This window comes from Haplochromis burtoni, unplaced genomic scaffold (assembly GCF_018398535.1).
Source record: "Haplochromis burtoni strain Fernald_Lab_line unplaced genomic scaffold, NCSU_Asbu1 Contig_237, whole genome shotgun sequence".
Lineage (NCBI taxonomy): Eukaryota > Metazoa > Chordata > Actinopteri > Cichliformes > Cichlidae > Haplochromis > Haplochromis burtoni.
The window spans coordinates 800257-822714 of record NW_024582598.1 but is presented as its reverse complement, the minus strand read 5'-3'; the positions used below and the strand labels follow the sequence as shown (position 1 = coordinate 822714).

Below are 22458 nucleotides of genomic sequence, written 5' to 3'. Positions count from 1 at the left end.
GGTGTGTCTCTTTCTTAATCCTGAACCCTAACCCACACACATTCAAGAACTCCAAAAGCACTACGACACTCTTTGCCAATTTAATAAAGAGAGACTTTGTCATGCGTATCTCGCCACAGTGTGCCAACAGTGTGTGTCAGTGGAAACATAGGAAGAGGACAGGGACTAATACCGTAGGCAGTATTAGTGGGCAGAGGTCTGGTGTGCGGGTTCTTACTGTCTTGGTGCGGACCGAAATCTGAAATTTACTATACTGGTGGGGACAAACAGCCCTCATGTGGACCAAAATCCAGGTCCCTACGGGATTAAAGGCATTTTTCACACTCAAAATGTGGTTTTAGTGTCAGGGTTACATTTGGGTTATGGTTAAGTTTAGGGTAAGGGTTAGGCATTCATTTTTGTTGGTTAGGGTTATGGTAAGGAGCTAGGGAAAGCATTGTGCATATGGGATGTCCTGAGGATAGCAAACCCAGACGTGTGGGTGGGTGGGTGGGTGGGTGGTTGGGGAGAATCCCGTGCTCCATGATTCTCATGAAAGAAACAAAATGTCAAAGTGAGGAAGGAAGAGAGGAGTAAAACAGTTCACTTTTTTAAATTCTCCTTTAAAAATCAGTGTGTGGAGCAACTTTGAGCGGTTAGGAACATGGCAAACTTTTACACTTTATATTTTAGTCAACTGAACCAACTTCAGATTTAGTCTATGGTACTCTTTTAATACGTGGTTGACTTAAACTAAATGACTTTAGATGCATAAATAGGACTAAAACTAAATGACGTTTTAGTTAAAAGACCATGACTAAAACTGAATCAAAATTTGCTGTCAAAATTAACACTGCCTACTACTTTCGTAGTGATTATCCTTGATGATAATGAATGATTCTTTTCACTCTTGCTTAATTTAATTAATAATTTCATGATTCATTGTTTGATTCATGGTGATTCAACCTTTTCATTTTGAAGCTGGTGTCGTAATGAGAATATTTGTGTCCTTATTCAGGTTTTCGACTCAATGCGTCCTCCTGGCCCATGTTCCTTCTGAAAACACTAAATGGAGCAGAGATGGCTCCCTCTCGCATCTTTCACAAGGTACCTGTACAAGGCTCACAAGCTCAAAAAGCTCAGCATTCACAAAGATGGCCAACTCTTCTGATGTATGACACAATAAGAACATCTATCACACGGTTTGACTGTTTGATAACTACCATATCTGACCCTTTTCTTTCACTCCATATTCCCCAGCAGGAGCCTCCCGCCCCAGAGCAGAACTCCTTCCAAGTGGGGATGAAGCTGGAGGCTGTAGACCGGAAAAATCCCCACTTTATCTGCCCAGCGACAGTAGGTGCATTGCGTGGTGTTGAGGTGCTGGTCACCTTTGATGGCTGGCGAGGAGCCTTTGATTACTACTGCCGCTATGACTCAAGGGACATCTTCCCTGTTGGCTGGTGCGCCCTCACTGGAGACAATCTTCAGCCACCTGGCACGAAAGGTATGAACCTCATAAATACGGTGATAGCTAAGAGTGTATATAACTTGAGTTTGACTTTCTCTGTATTTTGTATTTTGGTTCCCTATTTTTTTGCTGGGAGTTGGCAACCCTATTAGTTAGGTTGTTTAATATTTCCTCTAAGTACTCTTTAAAATACCAGAATAGGGAGGACGGTGCAGGTTTAAGTTTATTAGATTGATCAGTATTGCTGAACTATGAAATCTTTGGGGTGCAGTGTATTTTTTGCATACAGGTATAACAGAAGAGCTTTAGTGTTTGGTTTTTTAAAACTTGAGTATGAACTAATACAAAATACAGCAAGATATTTAAAAAAACAGTTTTATTGATGATAAAATACACTATATCGGATTCATGGCTAGAACTGCGCAATTATAACTAAAACAGCAATCCCTGTGATATTGATTGATATTAAAATTACAGTAATTCATTAATATTTTTTTGTGACAGAAATGTTTTATAGCACTTTCATGCAAATATAACACTGCCTTCACATTCATGCTGTCATGCATTGCTGCTAATGTAAACTTTTTTGCATTAATTAAAAAAATTTGGTCCTGCTCATTCATATAAATAAGTGCAGCTATTAGAAGAAATTAAAAAAAAAAAAAAAAAAGCAAGCAACACTTTGAGAGTGCAATCCTCCGCCAAGGCAGCTCACTCTCTGGGTATTATTTAGTTATTATTTAGGAAATAATATTGTATTTTGTATATATTCATTTTGTTTTCTTTGTTGTTTTTAAGTGTACCTTAAGTTTGTGGCACAGTGAAAATAGTGCATTTTGGGGTTTAACCTGAAAGAAAGGTAGATGTGAAATATAAAAGTGAGATCAGCACTCAAATGGGACATGAAATTTGGATGCAAGCTATAATGTGATATTTAAAATTCCTATTTTCTAGTAGGGGTGGGCGATATAAACGATATACAATAGAAACTATATAAATTTGGCCAGCGATAGAGATAGAAATTCTACCGCGATAGTGCATGTTGATGATGTCATCAAGCTGTGCCTGTTTTGGTCGAAAGCATTGCAGCGGCTACAACCATTATCATCTGCAAATTATGGCGGGCGACAGTCATAGCAAAGAGATGAAGCACTTTTGAAATATGGGAAAGCCAAAAACTGCGCTTCCTCCACTTCCGTAACATTGATTTATTAATGTTGAATTCTCTCACAGCTGCTCTATTCCCATGTTGTTGCAGTATATTAATAACTAACCTATTATTCTCAGTTGTTCTCCTGACTGAAGTTTGGCCCGTGTATAGCATCCTGCTATGCGATTGCATTTGTCCCCGACCACCAGAATCCCTCACGTTAACTTTTATCGAGTGGAAAAAAAGTTGACGTTCATCCTCCAGCTTCACTGTGCTAATGTTATGCTAACATAGCTGTGTCGCTAGCAATCACGTAGCAAAACATTATATACCAGATAGTCCAACTTCAGTAACCCTGCAAACGTCACTGCTGTTTAGTTTTCTCTCTTCATTTATGTTGGAAGTGGTAGCAGAGCAGTACGTTTTAATTAGTTTCAGAAATCTCTCAGTCAGAACATGGTATGTCATGTTTAGGTGGAAACTAGCAAGCTAACTTCCTGTTAACTTGTAACTCCATTAAATTTAATAAATTCTGTTTTCATGGATGCTTGGATGTTAAACTTAATTGTTACACTTGGTAAAGCAGCAACGCTGATGATTTTATTAAAGGTGAAAGAATTTAGACTGTTTTTAACTCTCAGTGTTCGTTTGACTTTGGGACCTGAAATGGACAGAGTTTTGGACCCAGATTACTCCGTGAAACTCCTCACTACGGCAGCCGTAATGCTCTGACAATCCATCAAGCAGTGCGGCTTACCAAAGTTGTACTAAAACATTTTTAACAGATTTCTGCAGCCCAAATCAGTTCGAGGTCAGTAAGTACAAGCAGAATTCATACATAAGGCACACTGTCGATTTTTGAGAAAATTAAAGGATTTTAAGTGTGCCTTATAGTGCGGAAAATACGTTATACAGAAGAAAAGAATATATCGCGATATATATCGTTACCGCACGTGCTTCAAATTATATCGCGATATGGATTTTAGGCCATATCGCCCAGCCCTATTTTCTAGTATCATTTCCTGTAGGGTTGCAGATTAAATTATTTAATTTTAATTAAAAAAGGTTTTGAAATAGGTTCTGGGTTTTTTTTTTTACCTGATCAAAGTGCACTTCCTAGAAACTAAATATAAAGTCTATCACTCCTTTCATTGTATCTACAAAATGGATGTGAATAAAACTCATAGTACTCAGTAGCCTTGTGTTCCTCTAAATTTCCCCTGTAATGTTTTACACATAATGCAGGTATTTTCACTTTGATAATATATCTTTTGTCCAGTAATTTGACTATTTTCCTGAAACCTTTCTCTACTCGCCACATATTTTGGACACATATCTTTGGAGACAGTGTCAGTGATTCTAGTGCATCTTAGTGACACCTAGTATGCATGTGCTGTCTGATGTTGGATGATTGATTTTAATAATCATTGCATTGTTTCTCTAGTTCTTCATGCATTAATTATACTGCAGTTTGTCTTGTTTTCAGGTGGTTGAATAATATAGTTGTGTTGTACAGCATTTGCTACTTTCTTTCTTGGTTAATGTCCATTTACATGTGGGAAGCTAACGTCACAATCAAGATTAAAATTAGTTATCGAATGGGCAGCCCTGGTCCTGGACTAAAGGGTGTTTTTGACTGCAAAGCTTGTCATGCAAGAGCAACTGCTAGTCCCTACCTGGTGCATGTGAGGTTGACGGGTACAGATGGGGCCTCTAGGGATTGCACAGAAGCTTTGGAGAATGACGGCAGACAAAGCTTTTGCCGGCTCTACTCCAAAAACGGCTTTTACTTCCTTAGAGGTTCTTTCTCTGTCATCCTGATTATCTTTGCATTGTAACACCAAAATTGTAATTCCAAAATAAAATGAAAATAATCACGGCTGGGTGTTCAAATTGCATTATTTTACTTTAAAAGGTTTTTTTATGTGCAGAAATTGTATGGATATCAACTTAGTTCATCAACACATCTGTGGCTAAGTCTGGAAAAAAATTATAACTCCCGATAAAGGCATTATTTATTCCTGACTCATGGATTAGATTTCACTACACTATGAGATTTCTGCTTTTATTTTGTCCATGTGCTGTATGTCCACATTTACACTGCATATGGTTAAAGTGTTGTTAAAAATTTCCTTCCTATTTGCATGGGGTTTTTTAAGTCCAAAGTTGGCTCTCAGTGTCCATTTGTATTCAGTTTGGTTTGTAAATGTTGAAGTAGGCATGCCTGCGGTTTTTACTTCTCTTTTAGAAGACTGTTTACAATGCAGCAGTTCTTTGTGATATATTGCTTCCTTTGTGACTTGTGGTAAAAAATCATTGCTCTTGTAAAGCAGTTATATTTCAGACATTGTAGCTGTCTTAACTTGTTTAACATCAGGAATAAAAGCCAGACTCAAAGCTGGAAATGTGTTACAGAAGAACCACAGAAGGTAGAAGTGGCTTACAAGGGTTATCAGCCACAGGGTCAGCTGTCCTCGTGTGTAGAATCCACAATATGTGAAGGAGCCGATTGAGGGAGGGAAATGGAGGATATGTCTTTGTAGCCTGCTAGTGTTTTATGTAGGCCTGGCACTTGCCCAGTTAGCAGAATCAGGGCATGACGCGAGTGAAATGAGTCTGTGTGCCCCTCCACAGGCCTCTCATTGGCACACTGGCTGTCGAAGTCTGATTAGACACCTTGGAAAGATTAAAGAGGCAGAAATCAAGAGAAAGGACAGACATATGCTGTGAAAAGTGGATTGTTTACATTGTCAGTAGATGTGGGAGGAGAAAAGAAGAGAAGGGAGGAAAAAGGGAGAAAAGGAGGAGTCAGAGGAAGAGTGGGAGAGGAGGACAGGGCAGGAGGAGAGGGTGAATTTGAGGACAGCTGTGCTGACAATCAGACACTTTTGACTTTCGTTTGAGACAGACGGTGAGTAAATGAATGAAATTACTGAAATGCAGCCATAGAGCGTTAGATCAAAAGCGCTTGAGAAGTTATGTTGCTGTAATATGAAGCTGGTAGTGGTGGCTTTGTGAACTCGGTGAACTCGGTGCACTCATGGGATAAAGAAAAAAACAAGGGTTTGCTTGTTAAGCGCTTGCTTGGCTGTATTTACAAGCAGTGCAATTGATTGTAACCTCAATCTCTTTACACCGTTAAACATATTATCTAGGATTTGTTCAATCTGTTTAGGATCAATCAGCTGTCTTGTTTTTTTTTTTTTGTTTTCCTTCCCTCTTTTTTTCTCTTTAGCTTCTCTGTGACTTCTCTGTGAAACGTAGCAGTAGCCTGCAGACTGTGTGTTGCATTGATTGGTCTGTTTGTGTGAACGTGTTTAATAAATACAGCCCCGCTGGCCAAGACCTGTGTTAATGAATGTGGCCGCTCCTCTCGTAAATCTGTCCCCAGCTGATCCAGGATGAATACCAGCGCACTTTAGGTTGTGCAGTGTGTGTGAAAGCGTGTTTTAAATCGCAGGTGCATATGAAGCCAGATATTCCGACTATACTGTGGCTCTGTTTTTCTGTGCGGTTGTTTTTGCATGCACACATTCTTGAAGTTTTGCCAGCTGTAATGGCTTATGTAAAGTACACGGACTGCTTGGTTGTTTTCTTGTGTTTAGTAGAGGCCCTCTGTTAATGTTTTTAACATGCGCCTGTTCTCTGGGGATTACGTGATTTCAGAAGTGCTTCACATTCAGGAGTGAAGGGCCGTGTGTTCATATTCTGGAGATACATTTTTGCAGCAGCTTGCTTCTTCATTTGCGTTTTAATTCTTGTGCTTTTTCTATGTTGCTTCTTGTTTTTTTCTGGCCAGCAGAGTCTTAAAGGTAGAAGAAGAGGTAACCAACTTTCGTAACCTCTGTCTTTAACAACTGCTTATTTTTCTTCTTTCAGTTGCTACCTGATAGCTTTTAGTCTTTCTTTTGCTTTTTCTTGATCTTCATTTTGCGGGGTACAGTGAATAACAGTTTACAAAGATAACGCCTGATTGTGTGATTTCATTATGTTATATATGATGTAACACCAAATTGATGCATATACTTTACTTGCCTGTACTTTTAGTGGGATCTGCCTAAAGAGATCATTTGTATCTGATCAGATTTTAAGGCATATCAAATACTACTCCACTACACCAATGAAATGAAAATAATTTTGTTTAATAAACAGAATTAGCACTTTTATTAAACATATCTGCAGACTTGGTTATTTTCCCAGGAAATACTTTATATAAAATAAATGTAAATTTAAAAATAAGTCTCTGTTTGACTTTCAACACAATTATGCAATCTGCCACACTGAATTTTATTGAACTTGGTTTAGAGTTATGGCATGATCAAAGAATGACCCGGATCTTTGGTAGATTGTTTATTAGTCAGTTCAAAAATAATTTCTCAGCCCTTGAGCACCAAACAAAAAGAGTGTATATTCCTTCTTCTGTGGCTTAATGTTATTAGAGGCTTGGTTACCACTCAGTGGTGATGCCGTACTGGAAAAGAGTGCAAAGTCAAATTGCTGTCAGTTTCTCAGCAGTTTTGAGTTTTCTGATTTTGTTTGTGTGTGGAAAAAAATGACTGAAAGTTTAAATTTAGTCTTAAAAAGGGAACTTTTTGATGCGACCACTCTTCTCTTTTTCTTCTTTTTTTTTGCTCGCTACCTGTTCCCTAAGACTGTAAAAAGTGCTTGAGTGTGAGAACTGCACTGTGGTGTCCTTGGGCTTATAACTGAAGGACATAGTTTGAGAAAGAACTATTTTGTTGCTAAGAAAGTTTGACCTTCTTGGCTTTAGTGCCACTGAGAGAAGTTCAGATGTTGTAAACAATCTGGATTTTGTCATCCATTGAAGATAACACGCTTTACCTTTAGCTTTTCAGAAAGTCTTAGAGTAGAGATCAGAAAACCAAGTACCTTCCCCATGCACAGAGAGTACTTAATGTCTGTGCGTGACTCAGCCAGCTTCTTATTTGGCTTCAATTTGAAGCATGTGAGGACATTGCAGCCAACAGCACAAAGGCTACTTGAATGCATCAAGCACATGACTCATTCTGCAATGTGGCAATGTTGTGTGCATATTGCACAGCAGGTGTTTGGTGAAGTTGATTTAGGATTGTGACTGAACACGTTGCCCTTGTTGTTCACATAACATAACCACAAAAGGCGTTCTAGATTTAGACTTCTAAATTGTAGGCTGAATATGGAAGATGTGAATACCTAACTGAGAGGCACAGAGCAATAACTCTTAATTAATTTTGCTGCCGATACCAAGCAGCTTTTCAACTTCTCCCATTTTCTTTTCTCTCTTTACGCTTACAGTTGTGCTGCCCAAAAGCCTTGGAGCATTGACAGACGGAAGTGTGGAGAGCCCAGTCATGCATCCCAGCCCCACGGTGGGCAGGCCTCCAGGCCAGAGAGGACGCAAGCCAGGCCGCAGGAAAACCAAAGTGACAGGGCACTGGAATCAGAAGGGCTCTACACTGGGACCACAGAGCATCCAGCCAGAAAAAGTCCAGGAACCCGTCAAAATTCCCAAGAAGAGAGGACCAAAACCAGGCAGTAAGGTGGGCATGAAAAAACAGTTTTTTACTTTTGTGTGATAGTGAAGCAGTTATGACACTTACATATAGTATACAAATAGTTTCTGTCCGGTGTAGCAGGGACAGTGTTTCTGAGACAACGTGTTGCTGTTGAATCTTTCAATTCAATTCCAAGTGGTAGAAAGAATTTCTATAGCCTGTTAATAAAAGAAGTAACAGGTAAGTGAATTTTTAACCAACCTTTACATTAAACTATGAGACTGCTCACAATGGCATCCCAGATTAGTTGTTTTGTGTTTGAGGGGCATTATTAAAAAAAGAGGCATCCCTATTTGACTGTGTGTCCTTTGCTCTTTGTTTGCAGCTGGGGTGGGCAAAGAGAGCTAGCTGGCTAGAGGATTCCATGGCTGGGCCAGGGCGGCCCGTGACAGGCCCAGGGCGAACCAGGGGCAGACTGCCCGCCAACTGGGCGCAGAGGATAACTTTGCAGCAGGGTCAGACTCAGGCAGAACCTATCAAGATCCCAAAGAAAAGAGGGCCGAAACCTGGCAGCAAGGTAACTGTCCAGTACAAAAGAACCCCAGCTGTCATTAGACAACTTCATGTCACATAAACAGCTGCCTGCTTGAGAAATGCTGATGAAAATGTGAAAAGGGAAACTTCTGCAGTATAATTCTTGGAGCGCAAATCATTGGAGGCTTGTCCAGTGTTTTTTGACTATATTTGGATTATTAAGTTATTTAGCCAGAAACTAACCTGTTAGGCTACGTTCACACTGCAGGCGAAAGCGCATCAAATCCGATTTTTTTTTTGACCCTATGCGACCCATATCCGATCATGGTATGACAGTGTGAACGGCACAAATCCGATGTGGTACTGAATCCGATACATATCCGATGTTTTAGAAAGCGACTGCTGTTTGAACGGTCATGTCGCATTAAATCCGTCTTTTACGTCACTGACACAAGACAGACGCCAATTATCAGCGCCGGAGAAGCGCCCGAGAAGACATCGCGAACGCTTCCTGGCCATCCAGTGAAACTGCTGGGAAGACAACGTTGGAGAAACATGAACATTTTATTTGTACTGTATAATCTGCAGATTCTGACAGAAATCTGCAGCTATCCTTTGAAGCACCGCTCCTCTCTAAAACAGCAATAAGGATAATTATTAGGTTATTTACATTATTATGTAAATAACAAAATAACTTAAAGCAAAAATTGGGAAACTTAAAGTCCGAAGTCTTTATATTAAGGGCCATCAGTCAAACCATATTGTTTGCTCTGGGTCTAAACAGAGCGCGTTGTGTGTGACGTCTTCTTTTGCGCATGCGGGCCGCTTTGAGCGTTCACACTAGAGCGCGTTTGCTGTCGCATTTTATTTGTAGTGTGAACGAGCAGACAAAAAATCGGATTTGATCAAAAAATCGGAATTGAGCATCAAGACCTGCAGTGTGAACGTAGCCTTAGTTAACCCTCTGATCTGACAAAGCCCGTTCCTGTTTCTGTTATCATAAGTTTCCTAGCTAGTTAAACATGCTTGCTCATTTGTAACATGCATGCTATAAAAAAATTTAAAAGCCTTGGTTTCATTGTCTTTATAAACGATATAGTTGTTTTTGGGTAAGATGGACTGAGCTGGTATCCATTTATTAAGCGCAAACAGTTGCAAAACCACAGTGCTCAGTCATTGGTAGTGTTTGCAGCATCCGGTTTGTATGTTTGTTTAGTTTTCCATTACCATTTACAGAAATGTACTTAGCTCAGTTCTTTTATTTGCTTTTCTAAATATATGTACTGATGGCTCTGAATTTATGTATTTGCATACAGAGAAAACCACGAGTGGTACCTAATCCAGTCCCCACGTCTCCCACCAGCAGTACCCCAGAGCCTGACACCAGCACTGTGCCCCTGGACAATGCTACCATCCCTAATTCTGCACTACAGGCTCCCACAGGTACACAGCGTCCACAGGCCTACACATAATGCACATTGCTTTTTGGGGGTTTTTGCATCAACTTTTTCATTCAGTGTCATTTAAGGTCATATACCTTTCGCCTTTTAGTTTGTGTGTACCTAAACAAGTACGGCAAGATGGGACCCCATTTAGACCAGCGGCGTATCCAACAGCTGCCAGACCACTTTGGGCCAGGCCGAGCCTCGTCGGTGCTTCAGCAGTGTGTCCAAGCTTGTGTGGACTCTGCTCACAACCAGGGCACAGTCTTCTCCTGCCTGAAATCTGGACAAGGAGGAGAAGTCATTTCAGGTGTGCATTGATCTAATTTGAAAGCAAATTCACTTTCTTCACCCTTTCTTCTCTTTGATTTAGTGCTTATGAATTTACTGTGGCAATGCTCACTTATCCACGAGAACATCAAGAACCAACAAAGTACGAAAAAATAAAACAAACCACTTGGCTGATTCTATTGTTGTTGTTTGAGTTATGTTACACAGATTGTGTGGGTCGGATTTTGTTTATTCATGAAAGCTCACTCACATCTGTAACACAGCCTGTTTATTGAATTACACTTGAATGAAGCAGCTGAATTAATATCCACCATGTCTTTTCCAGCCTTTTTTGACCAGCAGCAGCACACCTTGACCCTGCCAACTGTCAGCAGTGTCACCTATGTCCTCCGCTTCCTGGAAAAACTTTGCCACAACCTGCACTGCGATCCTTTGTTTGGCAGCCAGCCTGTAGCCAGAGGCAGTCTTCACTACGACAGTCACACGTACACTACAGGTCAGGGTCGCTGTTTGCCCACTCTGTGTTCACGTGTACAGTGTTAATTTATTTTAACATAGCTGTTAGAACCATGCTCTTACATTGAAAAGTACCAGTGTCAAAGACTCTGCTCACTTTTACTACATTTAATGAAAAGGCAGCTAAAGTTTTATAATAGTCATTGGGCTCTTGTGTCAGGTGGAAAAACATGCTAAGCTTAGTAGGAAACGACTGGTTTAGACCGTTTTCTAAGTGGTTTAGGTGAGAGGAAACAGCAGACTATTATGCGTCTGCCTTATTTATGCAGAGATGTTGGCAATATGCTTCTAGAAAATGAATCCTTATTTGCTGTATTGTGGAAAGCAAGTAATGTGTTGAAATTGCAAAGACAGGGGTAGTGAAGAGAACTAGGGTTGGGCAATGTGGCCTAAAATATGCTCTCTTTTTTTTCTTAAAACCAAGGATAATTATGTAACACACATTCAGCGTAATTGTTAGAGATCTAAAATATCACTGCTCTGGTACACTGACTTGCATCTTTGTCACATCCAGCTTCTTGATTTATAGTTAACATGGAACAATAGCCTCCAGCTGTTCTTCAACCCATGTGTGCTTGTTTTAGAGAGGAGAAGTTTTGGAGACAGTCTGAAAGCGGTCCCAGTACGAAGCACAAAGCGGTTCCTTCAGGACTTCACCAATCCTCTGTCTCCGAAACTGCCAAAAATCCCACGGCACTCCACTGATGGTAATCTGTTTCATCCATTCATAATCTGTTCTTATTACTCATACTACCATTCATATAGAATTTGTTTTGCTTTTATTTAGAGCTAGGGAAAATATATATATTAGTCTATCCATGAAAGTCTGTGATATTATTAGTCAGGTGACATATGTATTGGTAGATCATTAAATGGCATTTTAAAATAACTGATCAGCTCAGTACTGGGCTGGCATTGGCTGATCACCAGATCATGAGGCTGGTTAAAAAAAATCTCTTTTCTGTGTGGCTGCTGTAAAGTAATATTGGTGCTCCCCCTTGTGTCAGTTTTTCTTCCCATTATAACTCAATGCTTAAATGGTGAAATGTGCCAGTGCTGAATGTAAAGCTACCTGAAATGAACAATGTGATGTAAATTTGTAGTCTACAAAACTGTATATATTATATATCTCTTAAAAAGATAGAGAGAGAGATCTTTATAAGGCATAGAGGTGTTTGCAGTGTGCACTGCATTTTAACTGACATAAAGTTGATCATTAAATAATGACCACCACACTGCATAGGTACCAAGTGTGCATGCTTCCTCACAGCAGCGTGTGTGTGTGTGTGTGTGTATATATATGATTAATGATTTATCATTATGATTTTAGATTAGATTATTATGTTTTTATCGCTTCTCAAAAAGCATAATTTAACTTTCATCTACTTGCTCTTTAGGAGGCTCATGCTAATTTGCTCCATACTTTTATTCTTGAATTTGGACTATACCGGCCTTAGTGGATCAACTACAGAGTTGTACTATCTCAGACAAGCCCTTGTAGCTTGTGTCCCTTTAAGCCAAATTTCTTCTGTAAGTCGGCTGCCTTTTACAAATAAAAGGTTTGAATAGCAGGTCGATGGGGCTGGTGTACAGTAAGCCAGAGCCGTGTGCTATTAAGATCTCCTCTCTTTGACATCACAAGTATCAAAGAGTGCAAAAAACTGTGTGAAACAGTGTGTTCAAAGTGAAGCCATGGCCACGTTTGACCACGTTTAATGTTAGCATTCATCATGGTGACAAACACAAATTAAGGAAAATAATAGATACACAAGTAGTATCAACTATTCAGGAAAAAGGGGGGGAAAGCCATATTAGGCTTTAAAGTCGTGCTTTAAAATGTTCGCACCACATTTTTTGGAGTTGTCTGTGAAGGTTCTCACTAGGGCTGGGCCATATTATACCGTTCACGGTAATACCGGTATAATGTTAGGCAACGATAGGAAAATGAAATATCGCGATAGAACATGAGTAAAACGCGCATGCGCAGTGCCTTTGTTTTCATACGCACATGGCCGATTGTTGAGTGAAACAGATGAACCAGAATTGGTTTGTAAAAATGGTGCAACTTCAGTGATGTGGAACTGGTTTGGTGTTTGTCCGTCAGATACACGACAAAGCACATTTTTTTGCAGAACATGCAAGCGGCCGTCGGACTAAGATGCCCTTAAATCTGGGAGTAATCTGGGTCCTAAACTCCGTATACTTCAGGTCAAACGAACACTGCAGCATCACTAAGAGTTAAAAACTGTCTAAATTCTTTCATCTTTAATAAAACGATCAGCATTGCTGCTTTACCAGGTGTAACTATGAAGTTTAACTTCCAGGCATCCATGAAAACAAAATGTATTACATTTAACGGAGTTAGAAGTTAGCAGGAAGCTAGCGGAAGTTAGCTCGCTAGTTTCGCTAGTTACCTAAGCATGATATAGCATGTTCTGACTGAGAGATTTCTGAAAAAATCAAACGTACAGCTCTGCTATCACTTCCAACATAAATGAAGACAGGAAACTAAACAGCAGTGACGTTTGTAGGGTTACTGAAGTTGGGCTAGCTGGTATATAATGATGTGCTGATGTCACGGGGGTGGGCGTGGAAAGGATTTTGGCCCGATTCACCATTTTGGGGGTCTAAGCTAGGAGCGATAGCATAGCCATGGTTCGTACTTGCTGTGTGCTCGGCTGCAATGTTCGATCTTACGACCGGCACGGGAATAAGGTTGGATTGTCTTTTTATGCTTTCCCAACCTGGAAGCGACATGAGGCAGCTCGTGTATCGATGTTACCAAACGAAGGCGTCCAGCCTGGAGAGCAGCTGTGAGACGAGCTGACGTGCAGCTCTCTTCCATCTCCAAATATCTGTTGGTGCTCCAGACATTTTCATTCCGGTAAGTTCTAAATATGTTCATATCACTCTTTATAGCCTATTAGTTTCATTTTCGATGCGCTCTGAGCTCATAGCAAATTAGAACAAACAGCCTACTGAGTGATTTTGCAGAACTACCTTCTATTTATAGAGTTGCTAATTATTTGACATTATTGCAGCAAACCAGCCGATGAAATGGGTGAAACACATCATGACTGGGTTCCAGCGCTACACGAGGGACCTGCTTCAAACATACCACCATGCCAATCAGATTACTTCTTCCATGTGAGGGTGAAGAGGTGACCCTCCTGGATAAGATGGTGAAGGTTTGCTGCGTTTGGTGAACAGTGTGATAATAAAACCAGAGAAGAATGAAACCTGCTCCTGTTAAATGTTCTTAAGTCTTGTGCTGTTATTTTTTCAAAAGATACAGTAAATAAAGTAATGTTAGTAGTGGGTGATATCATGTAAACACTCATGATTTTATGTAAACATTTTGTCATTTGTAAACTGTAAATGACATCATCACTGTAACTGATGTGATGTTCTATAAAGTGGTTTTAATAAAAAAAAAAAAAAGGCAAAATTATTTTGTTTCTTTATTCAACTTTTGAACAGCGGGACTCAGTCAGTACATATTCAGTAAATGCAAATTATTTACACGCAGTGCACTACAGGCATAAATCTAGACCCCTAGATAAAACATAGAGGCATTATAGCAGTGACAACTCCTCCACAGTAGCAGGTGGGATTTTTCTGTTTTGAGGCTCCTTTTCCCTGTCACTACAGATGGTCTGTGTATGTTTTGATCAAGAGCCTTTTTTTGGGCAGCTGAAGAGGAGAAGTCTATCTTATGGCCAACCTCTGGCTGTATCTTGGTCACATTACCCAGCAAACCCAGTATGCAGGTTCATGTGTAACAGTCCTTGTGCCACGGATCAACACTGTTCCATCTACTTTAGACAGAAGAGCAGCGACATGGCTGCAGGTCTCTGCGACTCCGGCCATGCAGCTGCAGCGGGCGGCTTCAACCTTCCCTGTGATGCTCACAGTGACCCATGGCTGCAATGCTGGTTCATTCAGTCTTTAGAGTGCAGCACCTGAAACACACACAGACAAAGTTCATTTAAAGACAAGAACTATGAGCCAAGGCCGACACAAATGTGTTTTATCTACTTTATCATAAATGTAAAAAGTGTTTAGAAAGTTAGCACATGACATGTCATTTTTCATTTCTTTATGTGTCCATCTATAGAACGCTGCAGGTTATAGTCTAAATCTGTCTGTTCTGTCAGAAACCTGCCTGCAGAAAATGAACCTAAAGTATGTAATGCAAGGATGTCATCACTGTAGAGATGGAGAAAGCATAAAGTGACATTATGAATCACTTAATATGATAAGGAGATTCTGCAGGTCATTGATCAATGTATAAAACTAAAATAAAATGTATTTTTAGTGACACAAGATACAAACATGGAAGCAAGATGTGTAATTAGGATTATTTATAATAAACATTAATAAATCATTGCAATTTCTTTAACCATAAAGAATAACTAAATCCTTCAGGACAATGTCACATCAATGCACTGAACTCACTGTTATCCCTCTAACAGCCTCCACATGTTCTCACTGTAATTTCCCCTCATGAATGAATTTATGCTGCACTAATTGAATGTTTGCAGGGAAATCAAACGCATTTCACTCGCAGTACTCGAGCTGACTTACCTTTGTTTGAATGACGACTTGTACGCGCTGACTCCACAGATAAGGTACAAAATATGTCAGGCTACGTCAATAGCGGTTGGTCTTCAGGGTTTCTACTCCACGGCCGTATTTCATACGGGTCCACATTTCCACTGCAGCTATTTTCTGCAAGTACCGCTGCTTCGCCTCTGGACGCAATCGGTCTCTATACAGTCCATTCTCGTTTGAGCAGCTTTTAAGCATCTTGTAATCGTCGTTCCAACACAGTGTGTTTGTATTTGATTCGTAGACCCCGAAAATGCCGCCGCGCTCCCACAATGCATTGCGGCGTGACGTCAACTCCGAAGCCCTATATGTGCTACGTGATCGCTAGCGACACAGCTATGTTAGCATAACATAAACAGTGAAGCTGGAGGACGAACACTAACACTTTTCCACTTATAAAAGTTAACGTGAAGGTTCCTCATGGTTAGAGACAAATGCAATCGCATGGCAGGATGCTGTAAAGGACCAAACTTCAGTCAGGAGAACAACTGAGATAATCCATCCACAATACGAGGTTAGTCATTAATATACTGCAACAACATGGGAATAGAGCAGCTGCCAGAGAATTCAACATTAATGAATCAATGGTACAGAAGTGGAGGAAGCAAGAAGAATGAGTTTAATAAAGTTGGATTTATCTGACTGCTTTGTTTCGCTTAATGTGCCTTATAATCCCGTGCACCTTATGGTCCGAAAAATACGTACTGCACACTGCAGTTTAATGTTGCAAAGCACCTCTTTTTAACTTCAGTGGATATTATACATGGTTATGCTCAGGATATGTCAGCCCATTTCTACTGGAAATGCCTTTTGGTTAAACTTTCAGCAAGGAATTTGCATTTGCACTGTTACATTTTTATAAAGCTTTAATGTACATAAAAACCAGCTTCTTGTTTAAGTGAAAATAAATGATAGGTTGTCTTTTTGCGCTAGTAATGTTGTGGAGTTGTATTTTGTCTCGCATCAATTATATCGTCAGTTATATCGTTATCGCAAATTTTCAAATATATATCGTGATAAATATTTTTGGCCATATCGCCCTGCTCTAGTTCTCACTGTAGTTGTTTGCACTCTAATAAAGAATTAGGCTGTTTCTTTGGAGGATTGATCAGTAAAAAATTATTTGTGAACCTATTTGTTTTTATTGTGGGCACACACTTTGTTGAACATTTTAACTTACTAAACGGTGGTACCAAATACAGTTGTGTATTAAAAGAGAGAGCCTTTTCAGAGGAGAGCCTGACTGCATCCATAGGAATTAAGAGGCTAAGTAGCAGCCAAGTGTTGCTAATCAAATGCCTTTGATTTATTGATCATCAGCAAGAAGGCAGAAGTTTTAGCAGTTTGCTTGTCTGTAGCATTCAGGTGTGTGTTAACACAAACTTTCTTTCTCGCATCACTGTGTGTATGTTCTGCCTCTGGTAAATTTCTCTTTTGTAAAATGCCTTTAATCATATTTTTCTTTGTTCTTTATTTGTGTGCAAAAATAACTGGAAATAAGCTGACATCAAAGGATTCCGCTCATTTAGTATCAGTGGCTATTCAAAGTGGAATCCGGCATCATATTTCTGTCAAACATTTTAATTGTAATAACTGGGTGCTCTGACTTGTCTAGTAAAGCTTTCTGTAATCATTTAAAAGGAGGTAGTTAAACAGAGCTCAAGAGCGAATGCTATTAAATTCTGGGGCAGGAGGTTAATCATTTAATCATCTTTCCATTTCCTTAAATTTTAATTAAGTTAATGTAATATTGGAAGATATATGTGTAAAAGGGGTAATATCCCCTTCAAAGTGCCCTTATACTTTTACAGAATGCCATAACCCTGTTAAATCACCGTGGTATTCTCTGAGGGGTTCTGCAAAATCGCTGCGAAGCACAGTGTGTCTGACAAATACGCTGTCAGTTGGGCCTCTTTTTTTGTTGTTATCTTTTTTTTTTACTACATTGGATGTTTAGCTGTGGGACCTCTTTGTTATTTTGCTTTTTTTTTTTTTAGGTACTAGTATAATTGTGTTCTTTGTTCCCAGGTGAGTCCTTCATGGAGAACAGTGTTGCCACATCAGAGCACTTAAAGAAGAGCCCCCTTTCCCAAAACTCTACAGGACTGACTTCTGGCCCGAGGTCCTCCTCCAAACTGCTGCATCACAACAACTCTACAGGTAGGAAAAGAAACAACATTGTATCTATGAAAAGCTTCCACAAATCTGTAAGTGTGAATGTATTACTTCTGCAAATGCTAATATAGTGACATGCAATCCAGTAAGTTTGGTTTTAACTAAGGTTATTCACTAAATTCAAGCGTGGTGCTGTCAGAGGATGCCTCCCTGCTAGATATGCCTCTGTCAGTTGTAAGTGGTGTTATTGCAAAAAAAATGTGAAATGTTTAAGAACAGCCTCAGAGTGGCAGGACAAGTAAAGCTATCAAGCGGGATCACTGAGGACTTAGGAGCAATGTGTGTAACAGTCAATTATATGCAGAGTTCCAAACCTCCTCTGTCATTAATGTCAGCACAAAAAGTGCACCGAGAGCTTCATTGCATGGGTTCTCAAGGTCAAGGTTATCCACATAGTGCATATGTAAATTTTTCTCTGCTTTATCTTTACTTACACATACATAAATGTCTTCAGCGCAGTAGAAATGTGCTGCAGATCTTGTAAAACTTGTTTAGAACTACCCCCTTTTTGTGTCTGCATTGCAGGAAGTGAAGTCAGTTGTAGTTCTTTGACCTCTGATGTTGTAGTTTGTTGTTTGTTTGTTTTTTAAAGCATATATTGCCAAATGACAGATGAGCTCATATTATGCCGAGGCATTCATTGTCTGTCTGTCAGTTCACAATTCACAAGAACCAGTATTCGTCCTGAAGCATCAGTCAAACACAGTGATCGCCAATAGTCTTCATCAAAACAGTGCACAAGTCGAGGTCATCTTTGTAATTTTCACTAGTTTGTGCAATACAGCCAAACAGTGACAAGAAAACGTAACACTTCACTTGTTACCTTAACCTGAGAGTTCTAAGGGACTCTGAGCTGGATGAGCGAGTATATCATTGATGGAGGATCGGATGCAATTACATCACTGCCATGTAATTAGTGGCTCTTCACATTTGCCTTAAAATGACAATCAGTGAAACCAAACACACGAGTGACTGCAGTGGTATTTATATAGCAGCATTTTGCCCTTAATAAGCACTTAAGCTGCTCTTACACTATGGTATAGGTCCATTCAAGAGGTCATGAGAAGAGTTTGGTCAGAAACTGCCTCTTCAGTGGCTAAATTGCTACTTTGCCAGATATCAGTAGTGCATTTTCTTACCCTCTGTGCCACTCATGCCACTTTTATTTCACTGGAAAGACCCAATTCAAATGCTAATAGCAGTTTGAAGTCTCTAACAAAAAGAGAGGACAGAGCTGGAGGTGGCAGAATTGAAGATGCGAAGGTTTTTCATTGGGAGTTAGAATGGAGTACATCAGAGGGGAAGCTCAGGTTGAGCAGTAAGGAGATAAGGGACTCAAGACTGAGATATTTTGGAGATGAGCAGAGGAGGGATAGTTGATGTAAAGGAGAAAGGATGCTGAATATGAAGCTGCCATGCAGGAGGAAAACAGGAAGACCACAGAGGAGATTTGTGGATATAGTGAAGGAGGACATGCAGAGGGTTGGTGTGACAGAGGAGGATAATAAGGATAAGGTGATACAGAGGATCCACTGTGGCGATCTCTAAAGGGAGCAGTTGAAAGAAGAGATGGTGGCATTTGAGTGTTATCTTATAGGAGGTGAAATATGTGTAGTAGACAGTGACACTCCATTCACTGCTGTTTGCCTGTGCAGCCTGTGTGTTTGAGTTAAAATAATACCCTTGTAGTGGTAGCCCAAAAACACACTGAAATTTATAATCACACAAATGCAAAAAGTTTAATAGAGTTTTGTCAAAAAAGAGTACATTACATTTTCAGGATCCATCATTTCAGCTCAATTGTCAAAACAGATGTTGAGCCTATGCGAAAGACCGCTGCATTGGGACAGTGATAAACATGTTTGTTTTTTTGGGCTTTTTATTGCAGACTAATACATGTGGATGAACTACTCAGTGAATAACTGTCTTATAAATCTGTATTTGCACATTTGCTCCCAGGTCCGGGTAGTTTCCGTGAGAGCCCCAGGCCCAGCGGTCAGGATCCCAACCTGTGGACAGTAGATGAAGTCATGCAGTATATCAGGGATATCGACCCAGTTCTGGCCCCACATGCTGACCTTTTTAGAAAACATGTACGTATCCATTCATTCATTCATTCATGAATAAATGTATAATGAATAGTGAATGCTTCAAACGTGTCAGTTTTATTCATCACTTTTGAGCAGCTCTGTTTAAAAGAGGAAAAAACAAAAAGGTTTATTTTTCCTCTGATTCCTCTGCTACAGGAAATTGATGGGAAAGCCCTTCTGTTGCTGCGTAGCGACATGATGATGAAATACATGGGTTTGAAGCTCGGCCCTGCCCTCAAACTCACCTTCCACATTGACAAGCTTAAACGGGCTTGACGACATCAGTCAAGCCTTCTGAAGGACTTAACTGTATCGCCACCTCCATGTTCTAGGTTCAGTATATCATGCACTTCATAATGGACATATGCTGACAATTTACATGTAGCAACTTCCACCGTACTCCATCCAGTATACACGCCCTTGTTCTGACCTCATTCAGTCAGGGATGTTTATTTTGTGTAGCACAATCCAGGCCTAAGGCAGCATGGGTTAGGGGTCGGATCGGCCACTCGTCTGTCATCACTTTTGCATTTCAGTCTAACTTGAAGAATCATATGTGGCCATTTTAACTGTAAAAGGCCTTTTGGCCTGCTTTAATTATGTTACATTTTATCTGTACATTTCATATTTTGTACTTCATGAATACAAGTAAATGGACTTTTTCAGTGTTTTGTGTTGGAATACGCTAAAAAAAGAAAACCTTAAAGGAAGAAAAGAAATGCTACATCCCAATAGTTGGGATTTCTTCCGATCAGTCTCTGTTTGAGGCATAATTTTGCAACTACAACAGTAATAATTATGATTAGAAAAACGTGTTTTATAAAACTTTATTCTGAGAAAAACTGCCATCAAGATGGGCTTTTTCTCTTATTCTGGATGTTGTTTACAATGCCTTGTCTTGTCTTTGTTATTTGTACTTTTTTAATTTTTTATACTATATTATTAGAGTTCCTACATGGAGAGCCCTATCATGCTTAACATTGTTCAATAAATATATAATAATTCAAGTCTCCTTTTTCTTGTTTTGTTTTGTTTTGTTTGGTCACAAATTCCTATATATATCCTGCATTAACTGTCTGCTGTTACACAACAACATTCAAAAAGCTGAAACTTGAAAATCGTTCACAAGAATAGATAAACTGTATTTTGATGATCACATTTAGTTTGTTGAGAGTTTTGCCCACCAGCAGAGGGCAGCATATAGCTGTCAACCTTTTTTGGTCATGTCCTTACGTCTCTCCTAGAGACACTGCCATGCACTACCATGGGTGGGCATGTCTCCATCTGTTAGACAGCATGATAATATCAGTGATATTTTTAGACCATGTAAGGCCTATTTTACATGGCTGCCTCTGTTATATGTTCATATGTTTCTTCTTTGTTAGTACCATTTCCTTTTGTACATGTTATTTCATTAATCCTCCAGTATTTAAAAATGTCTTATGGGTATTTAAAGACAGACTCATTTTTATTTCTAAAGCAAATAATAAATGCACAAATATAGTCATTTCTCCAGGAAAAAAGGAGATCAAAAGAAGATTAAAAACCATAAGTGTTAACTCCTAGGAAAATGATAACAATCCTTAATACAGTGCAACTTCAGAAATAACACAGAAACTCAACAGTTTCGGATAAAAATGTTACATTTTAAAGGAAGCCATAATTGTTTAAAAGAGATTAAAAGATACTTGGCAAATTTCCAAAGAAAGGTTGTTCCCAAAACTTAGGAGCTCTGCAGTTGCTTTGTTGCCTTTACGGTGAAGTGGGAACTGTTTCCTGCCTGAGGATGTCAGGCTGCTCACTAGCAGTAAAGAGACAGTAATTCTAAAACAAATGGGCAGTCAGTCCAGGCTTCAACTAACAGAGTTATCATTTGCTGCTGCATTTTAAGCAATATAAAGTCTACGCTGTGTTTTGTTTGTTTTTGTTTGTTTTTTTTGGGGGGGGGTCTGATTGATTATCTGATAAAAGGAACATTGCAGCAATCTGGTCATGAAGAAATAAAAAGGTTGAATGACAGTTTGTGTGTTGCCAAATATCACTATGACATCTGTACCTTCTCCTTTGATTTTAAAAGGTTTACTGACAAGGACGTGGTGTCTCCTGGTTCACTGAAATGTCATTATCAGTGCTTGTGCAAGGCAGGCTTCAGGTTTCTACATAACGATTGCATGGGTTGCCTTTTAATGTTTGTAGGTCCACACCTTAAACTTAGCCTGTTTGGGTTGACATAGAGCAATTGGTAATATTCAGAAGAATAATTTTAAATTGTGTCAAACTCTGAACATGCATTCATTTATGTGGAAACAAATGGCTGTTTTGATATTTTTAGACAAGAAAACATCTGATCCTGGTCGATATATCACCTTTGATTTAACATGTTCTGCTCTAACGCCACAATAATAGCTTTGCAAACTTTTACTAAACAAAAATGTTAGCAGATGTCAGTCTATGGAAAAATTTACACCCTTGTAAATGTACCAGCATTTATAGCACACTGCACACTACAAGGTACACGCATACACTTCATCTGCCTCACAGCCACAACCAATTTAAATCCACCAATTACATGTAAACATATGTGTTTTGGCTGTGGGAAGTCCTGGTACCTGGAGGAAACCCCCAAATGCATAAGAACATGAAAACTTCAAAGAAAGACCCCAGCTGGGTTCAAGCCAGGAATCTCCTTGCTGTGAGTCAACAG

At 39.5% G+C, this 22458-nt stretch overlaps 1 protein-coding gene across 5 annotated transcripts in view; it reads left to right on the top strand.

Annotated features, from left to right (window-relative positions):
- The window catches only part of LOC102300855 (Scm polycomb group protein homolog 1), a 25595-nt gene extending 4834 nt beyond the window's left edge, over positions 1-20761 (top strand). For 4 of the 5 annotated variants that reach the window (XM_005938212.3, XM_042226988.1, XM_005938213.3 and 1 more), the window contains 11 exons: positions 998-1086; positions 1240-1486; positions 7896-8140; positions 8481-8672; positions 9946-10072; positions 10181-10381; positions 10688-10858; positions 11463-11585; positions 17518-17649; positions 19624-19757; positions 19911-20761. In XM_005938212.3, coding sequence (XP_005938274.1) covers positions 998-1086; positions 1240-1486; positions 7896-8140; positions 8481-8672; positions 9946-10072; positions 10181-10381; positions 10688-10858; positions 11463-11585; positions 17518-17649; positions 19624-19757; positions 19911-20030 — 1781 coding nt within the window. In that variant the 3' untranslated portion in view covers positions 20031-20761. The remainder of the gene's footprint in view (positions 1-997; positions 1087-1239; positions 1487-7895; positions 8141-8480; positions 8673-9945; positions 10073-10180; positions 10382-10687; positions 10859-11462; positions 11586-17517; positions 17650-19623; positions 19758-19910) is intronic. The other variant, XM_014338728.2, reaches the window with a different exon arrangement.
- The last annotated feature ends 1697 nt before the right edge of the window (positions 20762-22458 follow it).